The sequence below is a fragment of the Podarcis raffonei genome, chromosome 6 (genome assembly GCF_027172205.1).
Source record: "Podarcis raffonei isolate rPodRaf1 chromosome 6, rPodRaf1.pri, whole genome shotgun sequence".
Taxonomy (NCBI): Eukaryota; Metazoa; Chordata; class Lepidosauria; order Squamata; family Lacertidae; genus Podarcis; species Podarcis raffonei.
Window position 1 is genome coordinate 66,832,541 of NC_070607.1, and position 21,026 is coordinate 66,853,566.

General features: G+C 41.7%; 2 protein-coding genes across 16 annotated transcripts in view; one reads left to right on the forward strand and one right to left on the reverse strand.

Moving 5' to 3' along the window:
* PPP1R12B (protein phosphatase 1 regulatory subunit 12B) overlaps positions 1 to 9,391 on the forward strand; it is a 104,206-nt gene extending 94,815 nt beyond the window's left edge. For 5 of the 11 annotated variants that reach the window (XM_053393669.1, XM_053393675.1, XM_053393673.1 and 2 more), the window contains one exon: positions 1,494 to 1,623. In XM_053393669.1, the coding sequence (XP_053249644.1) occupies positions 1,494 to 1,527 (34 nt within the window). In that variant the 3' untranslated portion in view covers positions 1,528 to 1,623. Of the gene's footprint in view, positions 1 to 1,493; positions 1,674 to 5,460 lie in introns of those variants that run through there. The other 6 variants (XM_053393671.1, XM_053393672.1, XM_053393677.1 and 3 more) reach the window with 2 other exon arrangements.
* A 6,264-nt stretch (positions 9,392 to 15,655) lies between these two features.
* The window catches only part of SYT2 (synaptotagmin 2), a 150,676-nt gene continuing 145,305 nt past the window's right edge, over positions 15,656 to 21,026 (reverse strand). For all 5 annotated transcript variants that reach the window (XM_053393685.1, XM_053393686.1, XM_053393688.1 and 2 more), the window contains one exon: positions 15,656 to 19,992. In XM_053393685.1, the coding sequence (XP_053249660.1) occupies positions 19,786 to 19,992 (207 nt within the window). In that variant the 3' untranslated portion in view covers positions 15,656 to 19,785. The remainder of the gene's footprint in view (positions 19,993 to 21,026) is intronic.

Sequence of the window (21,026 nt, forward strand, 5' to 3'; positions counted from 1 at the left end):
TATGGAGAGCTTTTGGTTGGAGCCTGGATTTAGTCAATAAATCACAATGCTTCAGTCAATGAAGAAGAGAAGAGTAGAATGGAAAGCAAGTTAATGGAATATATTTGCTTCTGCAGAAAATTCTAGGTTGCTGTACCACAACCATCCCGGAAGTAACAAAAGGATGCTGTTCCATTGGATTTGTGTTGCCTTTTCTGCAAATTGTTGTCACATGGATGTTGTATCTCATATTTTGAGATTATGTCAAGATTATTCCCCATCCTACTGTTCCAGTAAAACTTTCTGTAGGGTGTTTATATCCTCAGTTATATCTTCATCATTGTGTTTTCTTCATTGTCTTACAAAGGCATTTACGTCATGTCTCAAGTAGACAGATTCAACGGAGCAGTTATACCTTTGAATGAACACACAAAATAATATTCCAACAGAATCCCTACACCTTTCACGTCCTGCCCATGTTGTTTTATTATTACACCATATTGAAAGTGAAATGCATTAGACATTTCTTTATTTAGAAAATTGGGTCCTTTTAGAGTCTGCATTGGAAACCCTTCTGAAGCAATTGCCTTTGATGCTATAAAAGCAATTTCAAAGCACTTAATTGTCTGTATACTTGGCCTTTAGTGTTCATACAAGATTTTAGTCCTATTTATCCTAATTTATGTGCCATGAACACATAAATTAACACTTGTGTTTCATGCCAGTTTGGGACAGTTAGGCATGCTGACCATTTTTTCCATGCGCATATATGAAAAAGTGTGTGCTTGTATTTAGAGGGGTGTTTTTGAAGATTCTGCATCAATGGTGTTTAGTGTAAAGCTACTGTTTGGCTAAATTGTGGAGCACAAATTCAGCACGGGGACACTTACAGACTGCACAGGCTATAAGAGTTGTGTATTGTGACAGTATTCAGCATTGTACAAACCATTTTCCCTTTCCACTGCAAATACTACCACATGTTGTAAAGTGAAGGCTAGCATTAGACTCATTTTAAAGCAATTTACTTCAGCTGCTACAACTATCCCCTTTTGCTATGCAAAGCCACTTTGGCTGGGATGTGGGTCATATAAAGCTTTTATAAAGATACTTAACTGCCCTATGGGTGCTCTTCCAACCAGCATTAGTCATCTGTCAGTACCTTGCAAAAGGACTTTAAAAGTGCTGTGCGCAAGGTTTTCCTGATGTGGTTTTCAGCCATAGTGAAGTTTCTCACTCCATTTAAGAGCTATAATTTTTCACCTTTATGGTGTTTTGTTAAATTTGAAACTTGGTTAGGTTCAAGCCTTAAGAGAATGAACAGCATTCTCTGTGGTTTCTTTTTTGGTTGGTCTAGTGCTTTAGTATGTTGTCCAGCTTCTTCTGTGCTTTCACTGCTCTCCACCTCTCGTTGCTGCTCTTCTTTTTTTCTTGCTTGCCAATTGAATTCATGTTTCTGTGCTGTTTTATATTCTCTGTTTTGTCTTTGTCTATCTCCTCCATGTCTCACTTTGCAGAACCTTCACCAGCTCAAACAGATTCACACTTTGAGGCAGATGAATGAGCAGCTGCTGGCCGAAAACAGGGCTTTGACCCGGGTTGTAGCCAGGCTCTCGCAATCCGCTGAGACCCCAGAGTCAGAAGAGCTATAGCATCTCCCCCTCCAGTTGATCTCTCCTCTCCTTCCAATCTTCCAGGCAGGTCTTTGCTCTTATTGTCTGACTGAGCTATTCCCTACCCTTTCTACATTCTTCCTAAATGTGGCAGATAAGGAGCGTGACACTCAAATAGCAGTATGGAAGTCACTGCCTGTTCATATACTAAACTTTGCATTTCTAATGCGTACAAGGTACTTCAGTCACTTCTTTTCAGGTATACATTTCCCCCATATGGGTTCTGCATCTCAGGATGATCACCAGCCTAATAATAGTTTCGTTCAGGCTTTATTTTGCCTTTTTAAAGCGTTGTTGGGTAAGCACTGGATGAATGAAAGAGGCAGAACAAACACACAAAACTCCAGCCACCTGGTTTCCATGACTGTGAAAAAGAATAATGCAGTTCTGAAGGTAAATGTAGGATATCATTAATACTAACAAAATATATGTAAGTGATCAGAACTGGGACATACGACTCAGTGTTAAAGATGGGTTTGTATTGAATATTTTTATGAAATGGTGTAGTATCTGGTGTGAGCTAACACCGATGTAATCCAGCAATGTTAAAAAAACACAGTTTTGTCATTGGGGAGGTAGGTTGTATTCTAGCTGTGGTTTTGTAAGGATCTAAAGCTTTTCTGCTAATTGTGCATGTAAGTTGTGAGAGAGAAAGTTCCTGGAATCCACAAAACAAAGATGCAAGTCTTCATGTTTGTTTGTTTATTTCAAAATTTACATCCCACACAGATAACTATCCCCCCCCAAAAAAATACTAAATAGGGGGGGGGCAACAAATTAAAGAACATGCAGCATTTTTATTTAATGAAAGCCATTTTTGAATAGTAAAGCTCATAAATGATATGCGTTCATCAGAAAAAGTAGGTATAGGTGTGTGTGTTTTTAAGGACTAGATAGCTTCATGGAAGATATGAGTATCAAGACCTGAGGATGCCTTTGTCAGAGGTCAGGCCTACGTGGGTGGGGAAAAAATTGAGTGGCCCCCAGTAAAGCAAGAGTGCCTCAGGTTATCCCAACACAATAAAGATTCTACCCAGTTAGGATGGCTTTTTGCAAAGCACACATGAACAAAATAAAACCGGTCGTTTTGTTATAATGTTCTTTACTGATGCTTTGAGCTCTCCTGAAGCTTTTAAGTTGCACAAGGTGTTTGTTTTATGTGCTCGGTGTCTTATAGGTTGGCATGTTATGCTTGCTACATACAGCAGCTCTAATGCAAAAGCGTAAGTCTTTTTCTCTTGAGAACTTGCTTCAGTGAAGCAACAAAGCAAAGATCTAGGTCCTTTGATACTTTCTCCCTGTATGTTGCAATTCATCTGACTGAAATACATACATATATTTTCATAGCTTGTGTTTAGTGTGAATTTTTAAAATGGACATCATGTAGTGAATCCTGCAGTTTTGGAAAAACACCAGATGTGTTGTGTAGCAAATTACACATTAATCATTTTGCCTCCTTGCCCTAGTTAGACCAGTCAGCTTTCATGTTTGGGCTAATTTGCTTTGAAGGAACTACTGAAGGATGCCATTGGACTGATGGTAGAACTTGTTCTGACATCCCATGTTTTGTTAATAATCTCACTTGGGCCTTGCTTTCCTATTATAAAATGAAAATAATGGTTGTACTTGTCAAAGTTGCTTGAGACATTCTAGAAAGTGTATGTCTGACTGTTGTTTGCAGGCTCATCCTATAACTGCCTATGTAACATTAACTATTCACACCATCGTGTGAAGCTCAGGATGAAAACTATGAAGTTCAGCTATCATTGTTATACCGCAAACCAATTTGCATATTCAGGCCCCACAAAGAGAAAAGTTGAATGCTGATTTTATAAATCCAATACCATTCCAATCTCTGCTTGCAATTTTTGGCGATTTTCAAGCAAATATTAAAGAACTCTGCTAACTTGGGATGAAATACCTCACCATTATGGTTTTGTTGCTACTGAATGGTCAAATAAATGTGACTACATCTGTTGCAAAATGTCCTAAATTTGCAGCATCTCAGTTACCTGTATGAAATCATAAAGTTTGTCCCTCCAGTATTGACAGTAAATCTGTGGTGGTTGCCTTTCTAAATATTCAGAATGCCAAGTACTGTATAAAAATTGAAACACTGAACAGGATTTGGGATTGTACCTCTTTACCCTTCTCATTGCTAGGCTAGGTCAAAGGGTCACCACGTTGGCATGGATGGAGGAGAGTTTGTGTACTTATCCTATCCTGTGTCAAAATAGCAAGGTCAGCAAGCTATCAGTCATGTATTCCCATTAGCAACAGGCTCCCAATAAGTCTGTGTGCAGAAAGGTGCACATAACATAGCCCACCTCCCCCTTCTGCCATGGTTGGAGTGTCCTTTGTGGCTTTATCTTGACCTAGTCTCTTCTCCCTGGGCTAGAGGTTGGGCATCATTTCAATATCCCTGATCAGGCCAAGCACCTGGTCATTTATTTCAACAGAGGCCAACCTCTAGGAATTCCTGGGAGCTTGAGGGGCTGGCAAAATGCTCAGGAGTCTGGAAAGCAAGCTGTCATGATTAACCATGTGCTGCATACCTCAATTAGTGAAGGCATAAGAATTCCAGACTTAAGCCATGGCCCAAAATAGATCACTCTTGGTTGTCCTTGCCCCAAATCACTTAGCATTTCTGGGCACCCAGTACTAACCCTCACTTTTAATGAAATATATAAATATATTGCATTAAAACAAAACTTTTATCTCGTAAAGTAGTTGTTAATTAAAGAGATATTTTATTTTATTTAAAGAGTCCAGTTTTGGTCTATGATCTACTGTATATTTTGATTAGTTGTTCCTGAGATCAAGAAGTAGGTTTTCATCTATGTTGAGATGCAACTGGATGCCATTTTGAATCAAGATGCAGACGGAACATTTCAAAACTGCTCTGGTTTTTTTGTTTGTTTCCTGAGCAATGCCGGGTATGAAGCTGCTAGTATTTCATAACTTGCCCGAAACATAATTGGGTGCCTGCTGTCAATGGAAAAACTACTGGCTGGAGGTTACCAACACTTTCCAAAAGTGAATCCACCTGCATAAATTGCTGCTTCCTAAGTCACTGGTGTGGGTGGGGTGCAAGGATAGATTTGAATCATAAATGTGCATGATAATACCAAGACCTTGTGAGCAAAGTACCCCTTCTTGACTATTGCTTGCATATGTTGAAAAAGACATTAATAGAAGCACACAGCATGTAACAGAAATCCAACCCAACCCCACTGTTGGGCTGTAATTGTGACTCTGCACATGGAAGTATAATGTGTGAACCAACCCTAAGTTTTCTGAAAGTATGCAACTTTCCCTTCTGAGTTTAAAAGTGAGAGATTTCTTTTGCATGGGATTTATCCAGGTGTGAAGGAACAATGCTACAAGTGCATTTCCCAAAGTGAAGTAAAGTGAAAGAGTGCAAGTAGCATTGTCCAGGATGAAATGCCTTTCAAGTTGTGCTAGATTGCAATGGCTCTCCAAAATGTACTTCTTTCTCATAATATTTCTGGGTATAATTTCCTGGGCTTACAAATGTCCACGAGTGTGACGTCTAATCTAACATACTCAAGTCGATGCTGCTCTGTATATGTGAGAATGGAAGAGTCAAATTCATGTTTAATCTTAGAGATATGAATATGAAACGGATACACTTCGTTGGTGTGGCTTAGTTGCTTTTGAGATCAAATCCATTTTCAATTAACACTAGAAATGCTTTCGTTTGAGTGGTCGTGTGTTTCTCCCCCACCAGAGCTGCATAGGAATTTCAGGACAACCAATACTGAATTGTTTGGATCTTGTCTTTGAACAGGTTTTGACAGAACTGAAGTCCGACAATCAGCGGCTGAAAGATGAGAATGGAGCCCTCATTCGTGTCATCAGTAAACTCTCGAAGTAGTATATTGAACATAGGATGGGCAGAAAGAGGAGATATTTGTGCACATGCTGCCAACCCTGCCACCTGCTTCTGATCTTCCAGTTGAAAGAGCAGCTGGCATTTCAGACACGGATCAGCTAGCCCCACCCTTCACTGCTCTTTGCACCTTGCTAGGCATTCCCATATTGCACAGTGCTTATCCTTCCCCCCAACACAGCATGCCCCGCCATGTTTTAATATTTTTGGAATGTTGAAGTAACTCATTTGAAGAGACAAAGAGTGGGTTGGCGCTGTCTGAGCTGCCCAAACGATCTGCTGTAAGCTCCATATCCGTCCACCATAATCTGATGTAAAGAAGAATCTACTGTAATAAGTGATATAGAAGTGACTCCATAGCGTTGACCCAACATGTCTTAAGATACTGTCTTGGAGTAGGAATAATGAGTGAAACTAGGAATTGCCACTGAGGATTTATCAATCTCCATTCTGGAATTTGGAAGTCTGCGGTGCTGGTGAAAGCCATGATGACTTATTTCTCTGGGAGTCTGACAACAGTCACTTGGCTTGGAGATTCGTGTTTTCCATGTGTCTCAGTAGCTAACTGATTTATTTAATGTAAGATTTTTGATAATTTAATTTGGGGATCCAATCACTGGCTCTCCTTTCTGTTTTGCTTCACTTTTGCCTGCTACCCTTTGATGGTTCTTGCTGTTTTCTCCATGGGTGCCTTCTTTGGTACTGTTTAATAATAACGCGATCTTACAGCCTCTGCATTCTTTGGCTAACAGTTTGCCCATTGATTTTTCAAGACTTCTGGTGGAAAGAGAGCTAACCAGCAAAAAGTGCTTATTGAATGAAATCCCATAGACACAATGCCAAAATACTTCTTTATTAGCAAGATGTTTGGTTTTTCTACATGAAAAACCTCACAAAAGACCTGGGCAAACAAATCACATTTATGTTAACTTGCCAATAGATACACATTGCGTTGAATAGGTGAGTGTTCTCAGTTTTAACAACAGCAAGGTTTGAGAGATGATGGATAGATGTGCATATCCCTGTGGAAAATGATGAGCCTCAATCTTGGTGGAAAGTCTTTGCAGTAGCATTCTATGATGTCTGAGAATTTTAATACCATGATCATTTGCGCAGTTGTAAGACATGAATTTGCATTTAATGAGGGCATCAACAGCAGGACCTACATTTCTCAAAAAGCCATTTCTCTGCATACTGGAAATGAATGAATTCATGTTTATGGGTTATCATGATGTAACTAATTTGCGCACTCTCTTCTTCTGGATACTGTAGAGAGCCAGATTTCATCTGCAGAACCTGTTAAGGAGTTTCCTGTCAATATGGCAACTTGCCAGTGGACTTGCTCTGTTCTTTCCCTGCATTCTTTTAATTCTCACAATTATTTAAAATAAGGAACTTTGGGATCTGAGAATAACTACTCTTGAAAAAATACAAGTGAGCAGTAGAAATTCAGACATTTCATTCAGCATTTATCAGAGGGGGAAAGTGCTTTTTTGATCAGTTATGGATCAGCTCTGAGATGAAGACAGAATTGTGCAAAGAGACTCAGCAAGACTTCATCTTCCTTTCTTACCCCCATGCACTCTCAGAATCTCCAGAGGGGCCCCCAACCCTTGAGCAAGTTTGAGAGCATACCACGGACCTCAGAAGGAAGGAGAGGACGTTGAAGTCCCATTGCACGATTAGAAATCTGTTTCACTCAAATATGGAGACTCCATATGTTTGCACTCCGTTTCTGAGTAGAACTGTATGAATTCAGTTAATAACCAGTGGATATCATCTTTGCATAGAAGCATCTCAAAAGACTAATTCAGGCTTCTACTGTGGTGAACATAGCTTGTCCCTTTGAACAGAAACAAGGTAAACTCCGAGTTCCTAGCAAACTATTGCTTAAAAAACGAACGAAGCACCAGAAATATTTTCTGACATTATGTTTCATTTTAAGAACAGCAGATAGTCAGGATTCTGGATGGGTCAGATAAATTATCTGGTACAACCTCTTATACTCTACTAATTTTATGTGTTGCTTTTCTTACATCCAGTGCTTTTCTTCAACAGTTACCTTCCTACCAACCTTGTTTCAGAGCTAGATAGGCTTGTGGGGGTTGTTTTATACTGGCCACAACATGCACTGATCTCTGTGAGTGGTATCTTCCAGCTCAAGCATTCTAGCTCACCAGTCTATCTGATTTTGCACCGGTGAGAGTATTTGGCTGAACTTTTTCAGACTCTGCCATGAATAATCATTTAACAGCACAGAAGGAGCAGGCATCTGGTGCTTATGGTCCATTCTATAATGATCCCTACATTCTCCTGTTGCCAGTTCTCACTTAGCATGCAGTAAGTTAAGCATATCTCACAGTTTCAATGTGCGGACTTTAAAAGACACAGACTATGGTGGCTAATGCAGCAAGGATGGCTTGCCTGTGGCCCTGCAGAAGTTGGAGGGCTCCAGTTCCCCCCAGCCCCACACAACATGGCCAGGGATGGTGGGAGTTGGACTCCAGCAGCATCTGAAGGACCACAGATGGCCACATTGATACAGCATGAAGGATGGTGACCTATGAAGTTGAGCCTTTTTAACGTTGGGATTTGATATTTAAACTTGAATTCTGTCCAGCCTGAAATTACGTGAGCAAATTAATCCTGTTGACAAGCCAAAACACTATGATATCTAGTGCTACTGAAAGTTACTTAAGCAGATTATTTTGGGGGGTCGCCAATATCAGTGTTGTCCTCCAAGTATCCTGTGTCTTGACATTCTGGGCTTCGTGTCATGTAAAAGATAATCAAATTTTTACTTATTTTAATACATAACTTTGTCTTCCTTAGTAAGGCTTCCCTAAACCAATCACCTGAGAACCCATTTTTATTCCAGTATTAAAGTTAACACTGGCCTGGATTGGACAACCATCTCATCTTAAAAAACTGAGGTATGAATGAGAGTCCCCCCCCCCCAATCATGCTGTTATTTCGTCCAAGCTGTGACTAAACCAGGAATAACTTGGGGGAAAGCCTGGATCTTAAATCTTAGTTTGAATTTGGTTTGACAATCCTGTCTTGTTCCAAAGCTGGTAGCCATAGTTTCACAAACTGGGAAACACTGGTAAATAGAGGCCCTTGTTGAAGCACAACTCACTCAAAGGGAGCAGCCGAGGGGCTGTGTACAGGAGCAAAATCATATCTTGATTGATTAAGCTGATATATGATTGTTCAAATGCAGGCTATTATTTTAATATAATGTTTTAACCAAGGGAGTAGACAATTCAGGACAGTCCACTCATAAGCAAATTCATGCCTGTTTTTAAGAAAACCCAGAGAGAAAATATTACTGCTACTGAATTATGATTGCTTTGTACTGGTGCGTTTTAGTGTTCCAATGGATTTTATATAATGTTAGTTATAATTGTGAAGTCTGCTAGAATATTCTCTACATAAAGTACAAATTATGCGGATAAAGCACTGCAAGTTTATTCTGTGAGCTGTGAGAGCTTTTAACTGGAAGGCACTGGGTGGTTTTTCTTTAAACTCTTCTGCCTTACTGCTTTCTTACTCCCAGAAGCTTCTACAGCTCAGTGTACATCCTAAGAGGTACTTGCATGTCGAAGGTCTTAGAAACCTCTTCCGCATCTGTATTGAAGTTCCAGTGCAACTTTTTTGATATAAGAAGCAGAGCTTGGAGTAAGGAAGGAGCGGGTTTCATTGCTTGCAAATTGTGAACGCGAGGTTTATGTGCGGTGGCTTGTTGGTCTGAAGCAAAGTTTCAGAAGAAACTGGAGGCATGCAAAAAGGGCCAAGTTGAAGAAAACAAATGCAGATACAGAAGTAGTATTGACATTGTATTAAAGGAGGTTGTGTTGCACTGCTAAAATACAACATGAATAATATGGATGAACAGCTGTCATATGCAGAGAACTCTTAACCAGCGGAATGGAAATGGAATTTTAAGTGGGGGGTAGATTTAGAGCTGCAAGAGCATGTGTACTTGATTTGATCTGTATTTTGTGACAGCTGATGATGCAGCATCTGTGCACTGTCCATATTGATTTACTGTTAATGGAAGGAATTAAAGAATGACTCTAGAGATCTGACCAGATATAATTCAGTCAGTCATCTTCAGTAAGTCAGGGTTTAAGAGTGCACTGTGTTTTATCAAATTGGCTAATTTCAGATTGGTGGTTTCTAGTCCACATAGGAATAATTATTATCAGAAGCCTTTATTCTACTTCACTCCTGCCATATTAGCCCACCTATCACACAAGGCAGCTTCTCAGCTCGAAGTCCAGCATTTTTTGATGTACTCCTTCCTTCAGCGATGTTAAGGGGCCTGTTTCAAAAGGCAATTTTAAGTTTATTTCAAGCTAGCAGACTCCCCAAGGCCTTTTCCCTGAGTGACTTAGGTTTGGATCATGATCACTTTCATGTTTGGAAATCCTTTTGCATGATTCTCCTAGAAGCAGCATGTTCCATGAAGGGCTTTTTACCAAGATTAACTCCACAAGCAGCTCACAGGTGAAATTTAACCCAATTCCTAGGGGCAATTCTTTTCTTCCTCTGTTCCTTTCCCCTGACAACTGTTCTCTCTTTTCCTGGGGCAAATTGGACCCTTGGCATATGTGACTTTCAAGGTGTTCTCAGTAAATACTCTTGAAAAACAGCACAGCCCAAGCTGTGCCACAGGGCCTCTTGTGTTGCCCCCTCCACTTGCTTTCCTCATGTTGTTGAGGAATCTAGTAACAAGTCCCCTCTGCAAATGCTAACTCGTGGAAAAGAGTGGTGTTATGCACTTGGCTCGCTAACTTCCCAAGCTGCAAGTATTCTGTACTTACCTGTTTTAAGGAGAGTTTTACAGATTGTTGTAAATACACTACTTGGAGAAAAGACTAGCCTGTGAGTGATGAGAAAGAATGTATTTTTATGCAATTTTTTGAGTGGCCTTTCAAACTCTTGAGATGAATGGTTTTTGTTTTCTTGATTGTTATATAGTATTCTAAGTATATGTTTGAAAGTTTGGGGATAATATTCACATCTATGATGCTTGTAAACACAACAGTATTTATAAATGAATAAAGTGCTTTAACACAGCCTGAGTCTATCTTAATAGTGAGAGCATGGTCTCAGGATTCTTTGGTGAGTCACTGGGGGAAGTAGAAGTTTCCCCATCTCCTCATGAATGCTTGCTCTACTTTGAACTAAGGTTACATTTGTCTTAGTCAGATGGGAAACTTGATTCAGTGGCCGAAAATAATAGCAACACGTGAAAGTCTCAATGAAACTGCATGAGGAGCCAAATGATGTAGATCCTATCATCCCTCTTAACTTAGCATTTGCTACATTTCCTTGCCTTTGGAAAATGGACCAGGACAATATGAAGGGGCTGTTGAACTGTGATAAAGAGACATGTGAATGAAACAAAGGCAATATGCCACGTTTTTATATCTAATGGCTAACACCGCAACCCCAGAGTTGGCCATGACTGGACCTAATGGTCAGGGGTCCCTTTACCTTTACCTATGCCTTCCATACATGGGAGTTGAAATTGACTAAAAAGTGGAAAGCCTTTGCTTGAGTTGAATGTTTGCCAACACATACTTTTTAGAAATGAATAGAACAGAAGCTACATTTTATGCCCTGTTGTGAGGATTTTCAATTATTTTGAAACTATTTTGTCATTAGATTAATGAAGTCTTCAGTGGGCCCCCCTGCCAGCCCCCCTCCCCATAACAATTGAAAGCTGCCTGCATATAACAAATTAGCCACTGGGCAAAGGGCAGTCCTTTTAACCTGGTAGTTTGCTCCATGGCCTTTTCAAAAATTGCTAATATGGGAAGAGCATTAATAGGATCTCCCCTGCAGTCTGCATTGGTACAGTGCAGAATTCTACAACAGTGGATGTAATAGATGGAAGGACTCCCTACGAGCGCCGCAATTGGAGAGCAGCCTCGACCAAAGGCATCAAGGATTTTGAAGCACGAACTCGGGATGAAAGGGAGAAACGAGCTAAGAGGGAGGCACGTTTGGCAAATCCTCACCGCTATCAACTCCTACCCGGAAACCTATGTCCCCACTGTGGAAAGATGTGCAGATCCAGAATTGGCCTCCACAGTCGTCTATGGACACACTGTTAAGCCCATATTCATGGAAGACAATCTTCCTCAGCTACAAGTGATTGCCAAAGAGGAAGAAGACAACACTGGATGTAATATATGAGATGACTCCATGAGAAAGGTATGACGCCTGACACTTGAATCACTGATTTGTCTGTTGGATGTTTCTACTGTGTAAGTTGTTTTGAAAATGCAGACAGGGACGGTTCTCCCCTCACTATCCACCGATTTCTTTTGAACATGGCATCTCTGCCAAAATCCCCTCTTCTATAAAGGGACTTTGTCCTCTAGCCGAGTCTCTCCAAATTCTGAGATCCAGTAAGTATTCCTATTAAGAAAAATGCACTTATGTAAATAACAGGAAAACAGAGAACGGCTGGGTCTTTCAGCTAGTTTCTTTAATAAGGAGACACATATCATTACAAAATAACAATTTAATAATAGAGACAGAAACGGTCCACATGAGGACAGGAAAGGGAGCATTAAAAGCAGCTTCCTGCAGAGAGGGGTGGGGGTGGGGGTTGGAGGTCAGTGCTGCAGAGCTCAGGCTGCACCAGAAATGGTGGGAATGAAGTGGGGCCAAGAAATGAGTTGGTTCAGGACGTTTGTATGTGACAGAGGGCCTGGCTGGAAGAGAAGGCAAAGGAAGCAAAAACCTTGCCTCGGAATATCAAAGGTCTGAAGCCTTTCTCTAGCCTTTTTTGGATGTGTGGGTGTGTATCACCTAGGCCACCTCTTGAGTTTAAGTTCTGTATATCTGCCACCCCTCAAATGGACTTGCCAACTTTTCAAACTGTTCCTTGAAGTGCTGACTTTAACAATCCCACTTTGCCACATTGCGCTATACACCTGCATGAAGGATAGGAGCAGATTTTAGCAGCCTGCTGTGACCTGAGTCATGTCCAAATCTGTACTCCATCCATTCATAACGTTCCTGCTACCTGCCACTTTTTTGATGTCATCCTGCAGTTTTATAGTGCTGGTGATAAGCTGAGATAAAGCCCAGTTCGCACTATGTTGTTGTTTTTTTGCCAAGCTCATTGACAACACACGCCTCATGGAGTGGTGCTATGGCCAGAAAACTTGGATCAACAATCGCTTGGAACAGAGGCTTTTTCAAAAAATAGTCCTATAATTCCTTTCAGAACTGGGTGTTACAGAAGTAGTCTAAAGGGCCCCAGCAATCTCATCGCTTGAGGATGCCACCATTTTCCTTTTTTCCCACAGACAGCCCCTTGTTCAGACAAAACCTCACTGGCAGTGAACACACAATGGGAAATGCTTGACCAGATAAGATTCCTGTGAAGCCCTGCCATGTATCGATGGGCCATGTTCAGACTTTTAACTGCATGTTGGGGGTTCACAGCCAATGCAGGTGTGCCCCTTCCTGTTCTGCTAAACATGCATTCAAAGAAGATGTGAGAGTTTTGCCTAAACAGGGTCGCTGTCTGGCCTAGCTTGAAATAAACTATCCCACTTCCTATTCTCCTCCCCAAGGTGAGCACTACTCCCTTTGAATCCTTCCCATCCACTACCCAAAACTTCCTCTGGGCATGGTGTCATCCAGCCATTACTGGACTACAGCTCAAGGTGGCTGAGACTGATGGAGTGGGGAGTCTGAAAACACCCAGAGGGTGCTCCTGCTCTAGATGAACACATCATGCTGATACAGGAACTATAGACCTTCCCCATGCCTGCCCACTGCTCCAATTGTGGTTTTAAAAACTCCAATTGTGGTTTTTAAGAAAAATTATTGGCTTATCTGGTAGCAGTTGAGGTGGCTAAGAACCATTGAAATTTCCCATAATGCTATGTTGGGTGTTCCAGGGCATCATGGGAAAGTATTAACAGTGGTCTTCCCAGATCCATCCACTGCCACCGGATAAGCCTTCAACTGGGGAAGATGGGTGGACAAGAGGGTTAATAGAGACACCAGCACTGATGTGATCTGCCATGGTGTTTTGATCCCTGAATGGCTGCCTCAAATGCTGAAGCTAATCCTGACTGTTGAGCAAGAAAGAACTTCAGAACAATGTTATTCGCAGCCAGTGTCGAAAGCCCTATACTTCACAGCTTTCCTTCAGAGCTCCAACCCAAAGTGAAGCCGCAGCCTCCAAGTTGGGTCTCTGTCATGCACAAACGTCCCCAGGAATAACGTAAGACATGGACAGCACGATAGACAAAGACAGAGGCGGGGAAACATTAGCGAGGGAGAGGAGAGACTGGGGATCACCTGTCAGCCAATCCCAGTTTCAGGATCCTGGCAGCCTGTGATCTAATATGGCTTCTAAATTTGCTTCAACAGTGAAATGCTTCAGCACGACACAGAACATTGAAGCGGCAATGTTGCTGCTACTAGGACATGGTAAAAATGCAACAAGTTACAGTTTTGTAAATATAGATTACAAGACACTGATGAAATCCACTGCCATATTGTTGGTGTTGTATCCCCCACCCCACCCCATACAACGCTTCTATGAATATTTTTTTAAATGGATCAGGCATGCTTTGTTGCTTTTTTATTAAAAAAATTATTACTTTTTATTGAAAATAAACTTACATTGTTACAACCACTCTCTCTTATTTATTTTTTTACAGTCCCCTCCCCCCATCTTATTAGGTAAAATAAATTCATTCACACCACATTTTAAAAATAACTCTGTAGCCTGACTGTATTCTAGAAAATGGGCAATGACACACATGGTCTATGGGTTCTGCTCTTTGCATGCTGCTGCTACTTACGTACTGGCTAGGCATCATGCATTGCTTACAAGAGGGTTTCATTTATGTTAATAGATCTCTATATCATTTTATATATAAGTACACACAAATGATGGGATTTGGATGAGGCTCAGATGGCTTGAGTTGGTTCACTTTTTCTCCCCCTTTATAGAAAAAGAAATTAAAACCAAAATACATTTATATTGTGTATTAAAGTTACAGCTCCCCCATTTTAAACTGTAGAAGTTGGAGACACCATTCATTAATGGCTGTGTGTTCTGACCTGGTTCTTAGTGCTAATATTTCCACATCATTGGTTTCAAAGAGGACACCCTGGATCGTTTATCAGCAGGAGAAGATTAACAGAACTGGGTTTGTGTGACGATGTTGCCGTTTTGCAGTGCAGTCCGATCCTTTTTGCTTGCAAAAATTCAAATTCTCCAAACATTTGTTCTAATTCAGTAAGATTAATCTATGCCCATAACCACTATTGATATGGAGGCATCTTCAATGCAATGCTCACCTGAGCCCTTGCAAACTGTCTACATGCCTCTTGAAATATCAATAGATACCGTATTTTTCGCTCTATAACACGCACCTGACCATAACACGCACGTAGTTTTTAGAGGAGGAAAATCCGTAGGCATACCACCCGTAGGCATTTCCTCCATAACACGCACAGACATTTCCCCTTACTTTTTAAGAGGAAAAAAGTGAGTGTTATGGTGCAAAAAATACGGTATATGTATCCACATGCACAGTATCTTATTATGGGGCTATAGATTACTTTGTATCTTACTGCCATCTGTTTACGTAGACATCACCTTTATAGCCACATGTGAATTGGCAATATAAATGCTAACTCAAGGTAAATTTAAGCTATGAGCTGGATCCAGACTTCCCACAAGCAGAATTCCATTCAAGACTGCAGGAGGCCAGGATGACTTCATCCTGAAAAGCTCTTCCAGAGGACACGGAAGATGGGGAATGGTGAAAGTTGCCCCAAGAGCCTCTGCTGGATTCCAGTCCTTTCCATTCACAAAAAGGCAGCTCTCTATCCAACCTTATGAATTTTGCAGCCATTGCCTGATTGTCAATGAGGCAATTTGGAGTGCCACATAGATTCTGCCACCCACACCCACATACACCCCTTTCTTTAGTGTGAATTAAGAACCTCAAGCCTCAAGTGACACTGTTTAGAAGCATGAATTGCCAATCCAGGGAAGGAAGTGACGTTTGCAAGTTTTACATAACACATCACACAGTTGCAAATCAACAAAATTTATATTATGGCATATATTTGTTTGCACCATAATAAATGTATTGGGCTTTAAAGGTGAAACAAGACTCTTTGCTGCTCTCGTTGCAACAGACTTAACAGGGCTTCTGCACTAGAAACAGTTATAAATGTTAGTATTTTGCAGATCAAAGCAAAGTAATCCCACCAAACGGTGGCAGATCTGGGAGAGAACTGGCGTCAGGTTCTACAGCTGTAGGTAAGAGGAGGCAAAAGAAGCATAACCTGGGAAGATATTCAGCACTGTAATTCACTGTAACAAAATAATACAAATTGGTTTGGCAGCCTTTATCCAAATGTATAGATGCCTGCAGTGACTAGGAACTGTACACAAAGACTGGCACACTGGCACAAATATACGCGCACCCATAGATTCCAGTGCTCACCCACTATTTAAGAAAGCAGGACATTGCAGAACCTCATGAGAATCTCTGAGGGATGAAGAGCTCATTATTCCACCATGCTTACAACCTGCAAAGGCACCTTTTGATCTTTGTGGACAGAAACATGTGATCCTTCCCTCTGCTATTGGGACTTCCTGGCACTACAGTGGTGCTGTTGCGATGGCATCTGATTAGGGATGGTGCCATGTCTAGGTTAAGAAGAAGAATCTCATGGACAGATTCAGAACTCCACAAGGACACCCTTCTGCAAGGATGCCTTAAAACCCTATCTTTGCCAGTGGCAGCATTAAAAGCTAAGAGAGGCACAAATTTTATCTACCCTTAATCGGGAACAAATTTAATGTACCCTTTAGTGGGGATGGACATACTTGTGTTTTTTTTTTAAAAAAAGAACAAACCAGTACCAAAGCTATCTTTTCAGAGATGCTGCAGTGATTTTTTTAATTTTTTTTCTGATTAAGCATAGGCACTATTGCATATGGTCCTGCAGGTTTGATTAATAAATAAACCCAGGTCTCACTTCATGGGGCTTAGGAGCACAACCCACAGGTGGTGATACCATGGTAGCAATGTGCAGAATGAACAGGGCTACAATTATAGCTTTTTAGGTTTGATTAATCCAAGAAGGAAACTTGCAGGGAAGCATGCTGAAGACCTTTAAAGAGTCCCTCCCACTTCTTTTCTTCACATTTCTAGAGCATTTTTAAGCAGCTGGTGATGGCTCTCCCTTTCCGTCTCTGTAGTAAAGTTGGTGAGGAAGGAAAAAGAAGCAGAGCCAAGGCCCAAAGTGCAGTAACATCAAGGTTTTTACTCACCCCTACGACCAAAGTGGTTTAACTCTGCCTGTACATGAATGATCCTGGGATTACTCTGCTTGCAATGGCCCATTTGGGCAGGAACAACCTATTTCGAAGGCCTAGTTTCTGGGCTGTACCATTTTGAGATTGAAAGGGGAAGATCACATAATGGAATGCTCCTCCGTACAAACAAACCAACAAACCTATCCTATGCAGGAAAGGAGATGCCTTCTGTCATGCTATACAGCAGGATTCTTGTTTCATTTTTGTATATGGAGGAACATTCAGTTCTCATCTGCGGGTTGGAATGGCACAAAACAGAGAGACAGTTATTGCCGCCCAGCTAGACCTGAGGCCTAGCTAGCTGAGAAACGAAGAATTCAAAGAAACCTGCAACCCATTGGAGGTCAGCATACAACACCCAAGAACCCTGCGCTTTGTCTGCATTAGCCAAGCTGTTCTTTCAAGCTCAGAATTCCTTACAGGTGGCAAAGGCTGACAGGCAGCTGAGAACCTTAAAGCCAATATTGGTACTTAAGTCTTGCCTTGGTGGCCAGAATAGGAAGGGAGACATTATTGCCACAGAGGCTGCTGAAGCACAGGGACTGCCTTATTCTGCATGCTCAGAACTCTACCAGTGCTCTCTCTCTCTGTCTATTCCTACAAACACAAAAGTATAAGTCGCTATTTGGCTGTGCAGCCAAAATATTAAAATGATCATGGTAAGCAGGACTGATTTGGTCCAAGCTAAGCCATTGAAGAAGCTTGCACAAGAGATCTTCCTTGGCTAAATATTTTGCCCTCACAGGACAGTTTTTTGAGGCCTTTTGCTCCCTGAATCTGCAACTTGTATAAAGCCTGAGCCTTGCTCAACCATCTTCATGGCTAGAATCTGGTTTCCCCCTATCAGCACCAAAAGGTCCGAGGACCACCATGGTGACTAAATAGAACACAACCAAGGCAAACTTAAAAGCATCAGGCCCGCATTCATTGCTGTATTCTTTAGATGATGAGCTTGAACTGAGCAGGACTGATGGTCCTTCAGTAAAACAGAGGCCTGGGAGTTGTGTGCCAGTGTCTACATCCTTCCTGCTCCAACAACCTGAACAGGGAGTCAATACGCCCAAGACATTGGTATCTGGTGCAACAAATGAAACAGGCAGGCCCTTCAGGGATCAGTGCAAACACTAGGTAGCAAAGATAATATGGCTTATCCCTCTGGGATCAGCAAAGAAACCATAAATGTTTTTGGCAGCCGGACAAATACTATATAGAACAGGAGGTGCTGCTGCCTTTGGTGCTTCTTTGGTCCTTAGGTTGGAATGGATTCACTTTCCCTCTAAACTCAAACATGCGCAATGCTCCCTCTATTAGCCAAGAGTGACGTTGCGGGGGTGGGGGGTGGGGAAGACGGCTCCCAGCCGAAAGCTGCTTCAACTCTCCTAATTGAGAAATTAGATAAATTAATCTAAGATCAATATAGCATTCTGTAGGCTTTTGGGCAAATCTGCTTGTCCTACCTGCTCTTCCCATCTAGCAGATCATCAGAGCATTAGAAAAACACAGGTATTTCCCATACGCCTTTGGCTGAAAAAAATCCTTAAGATGTTAGGAATGTAGGAAACTGTCTTATACTGAGTCAGGCCACCTATCCCAGTGCTGTCTACTCGGATGGGCAGCAGCTCTCCAAACAGAGGACATTCCCAGTGATACTTGAGGGCACAATGGATGGAACCTGGGATCTTTTTGCATACAATGCACGTGCCTTACCACTGACATGGACGCAAATTAACCTTCCAGCTAAATATCTCTACATCTCTTCAGATTTAGGTTGCTGTGTCCACAAAAGAGAGATGGCAGTGCAAGGCAGGATGAGAACTGTATGCAAACCAACCCAGGGCTGCCGTTTTCTTCAGGTCTCAAAGCTGCATTGAGGTTCTTGCTACAGTTTTCCACTATGCACCCAGTTTAAGACCGCTATCTAGAAGTTGACTTACCTGCAGGGCTGGGCCTTCTAATTTCCACATGGTAAGGCTACTAGCATAAATATCCCGTGGTGCTGTCCTTCAAAAACAAAGTGTGTTTTATGCTCTGCCCTGCACTTAAGACAGAAGAGTGGCAACTCGCAAGTGTAGTTATTGCACTCCAATAATCTCCTAGTACCACTCCACTGTTCTACTCAAGAACTGAAAACTATAAGGGAGCAGAAGACCGACTGCATTACCTAGATAATACAGGGCAATTAGCATTAGGTAATTTGTATGCTCAAAACCACACTCCCCTCACCAAAGAGACTTAAGCCACCAGCTATCCACATAATCAGGGATGTTCCAGTGCCAGAGTTGCTCCTTGTCCTCTCTGCTAGGTGGCCAATGGCTGAAGGCCACCAATCTCGAAGTGTGAGGATGCTCGTATGGTTCCCAAGAGCACCACTTTGTGCACCTCGCTGTCTTCCAAAGCAAGCACAGTGTATCTGGTCAACTCACATTGTCAGGCTCTGGTATCATCCAAGCATGGTTTTCAAAGGTCCAATTTAAGGAAGAAGATCCCAAAGCGAGTAAAAGCAAAGCTTGCTTTGTGCTGCTATTCATGGTGGTCTTGGGGAGAAATCCAAGAACGAAGCTTGCTTTGCGCTCGAAGAGAACGACACAGAGAGACGATGGAACATGCAGCAGACAAAACTACTTTGAAGAATGCGAAAGGAACAGCTGTGTCTTTACACCTTCCCCCCTCTGGATGCTCTCGAGTTCATCCAGAATCCCTCTACAGCCATCAAAGAAAGGGTATTGCAGCTTAGAAAACAGAACGGAACAGAAACCAAACGTTGCCTAACTGAGGTATTGATAGCTCTGGATCACTTTGAATGTTCAGAAGGTGATGCTGGGGTATGGAGCTGCCTATTTATTTTTCCCAAGAGCTGCATCCACCTCCTCTTCAGGCTTCAGGGAATGCCACTGGGCAATGGGACGGCGTGGGTTGGCCAGCATGTCAGACCAGTGCCTTAGCTCCGTGCCAGTGGATTTGTTGCCGACAAATACTTTGCCAATGGCTTCGTTCTTCCCCAGCTTGTCATAATCCAGCACAGTGATCACAACTTGCACTTTCTGGATGGGAGGCAAGAAAAGAGAAATTAGTATTACGGTATACTACTTCCGCTTGAAGTTCAGTAGGTGCTCAGTTGATTATTTTTTTTTAAAAAAGGCTGGAAATGATAGTTGTCAGGTTTTAGGAGCAATGGGATTGTTCTGGGATTAATGGGCAGGGGGCAGAGGATCACAACAGGGTGACAATCTCATTGGGGGGGAAATCCTGATCAGAAATAGCGTGTATTTTCGGTTGAACAAGAGCTTGTTGCAAAGATGAGATGATGCACACAAAATTATAGCGACCTATCTACATACTAGTTGTTTGTAAAAGTGATGCATGTGATTTGTATGTGACTAGGGCTGCAATGTTTAAATCACTGGATTGCTCAGACTGAATTTTTACAATGCAATCTTATGCATGCCTTCTCAGAAGGAGCCCCATTGAGTTCAATGAAACTTGTTCCCAGGCAACTGCTTATAGGACCGAACCCTTAATCCACTCAAAAGAATTGTTTGTAACTGGAAATATTGATTTAAAAAACTCTCTTATATGAGAAAAAGCCTCTAAAAAAGTATCTGCTACCACATGTGCCTGCATTATGTAAAAAGAAAACAAGAAAGTACAATTATTCTGTCAGATTTTAACTGATAAATTTGATGGAAGCATGCACAATGCATCAGGTGAGGCTGCAATCCTATATACTCATGTGGGACCAACTCCATGAGGTTTACATCCAAGCAGGCATACATAGCATTGCACTGTGAGCTACACCTGCAGCTTGAAGAGACCCAGACCAGGTTAAAAGCTTTAACAATGGATTTTGCAGAACGCTCCCTGGATGAAGCTACAGCGAGCCAGTTACTATGCATCATTTACACAAGTGATTATATGTTAATAGGACTCTACATCATTTTATGGATAAGTACACAGAAATTATGGGATTTGGACAAGGCTCAGATAGCTTGAGATGGTTCATTCCCCCCCCCCCCTTTGTAAAATCCCTAAACTCATTACTAGGCATTAACATCAAAGCATGGTATTTTAAACAGTT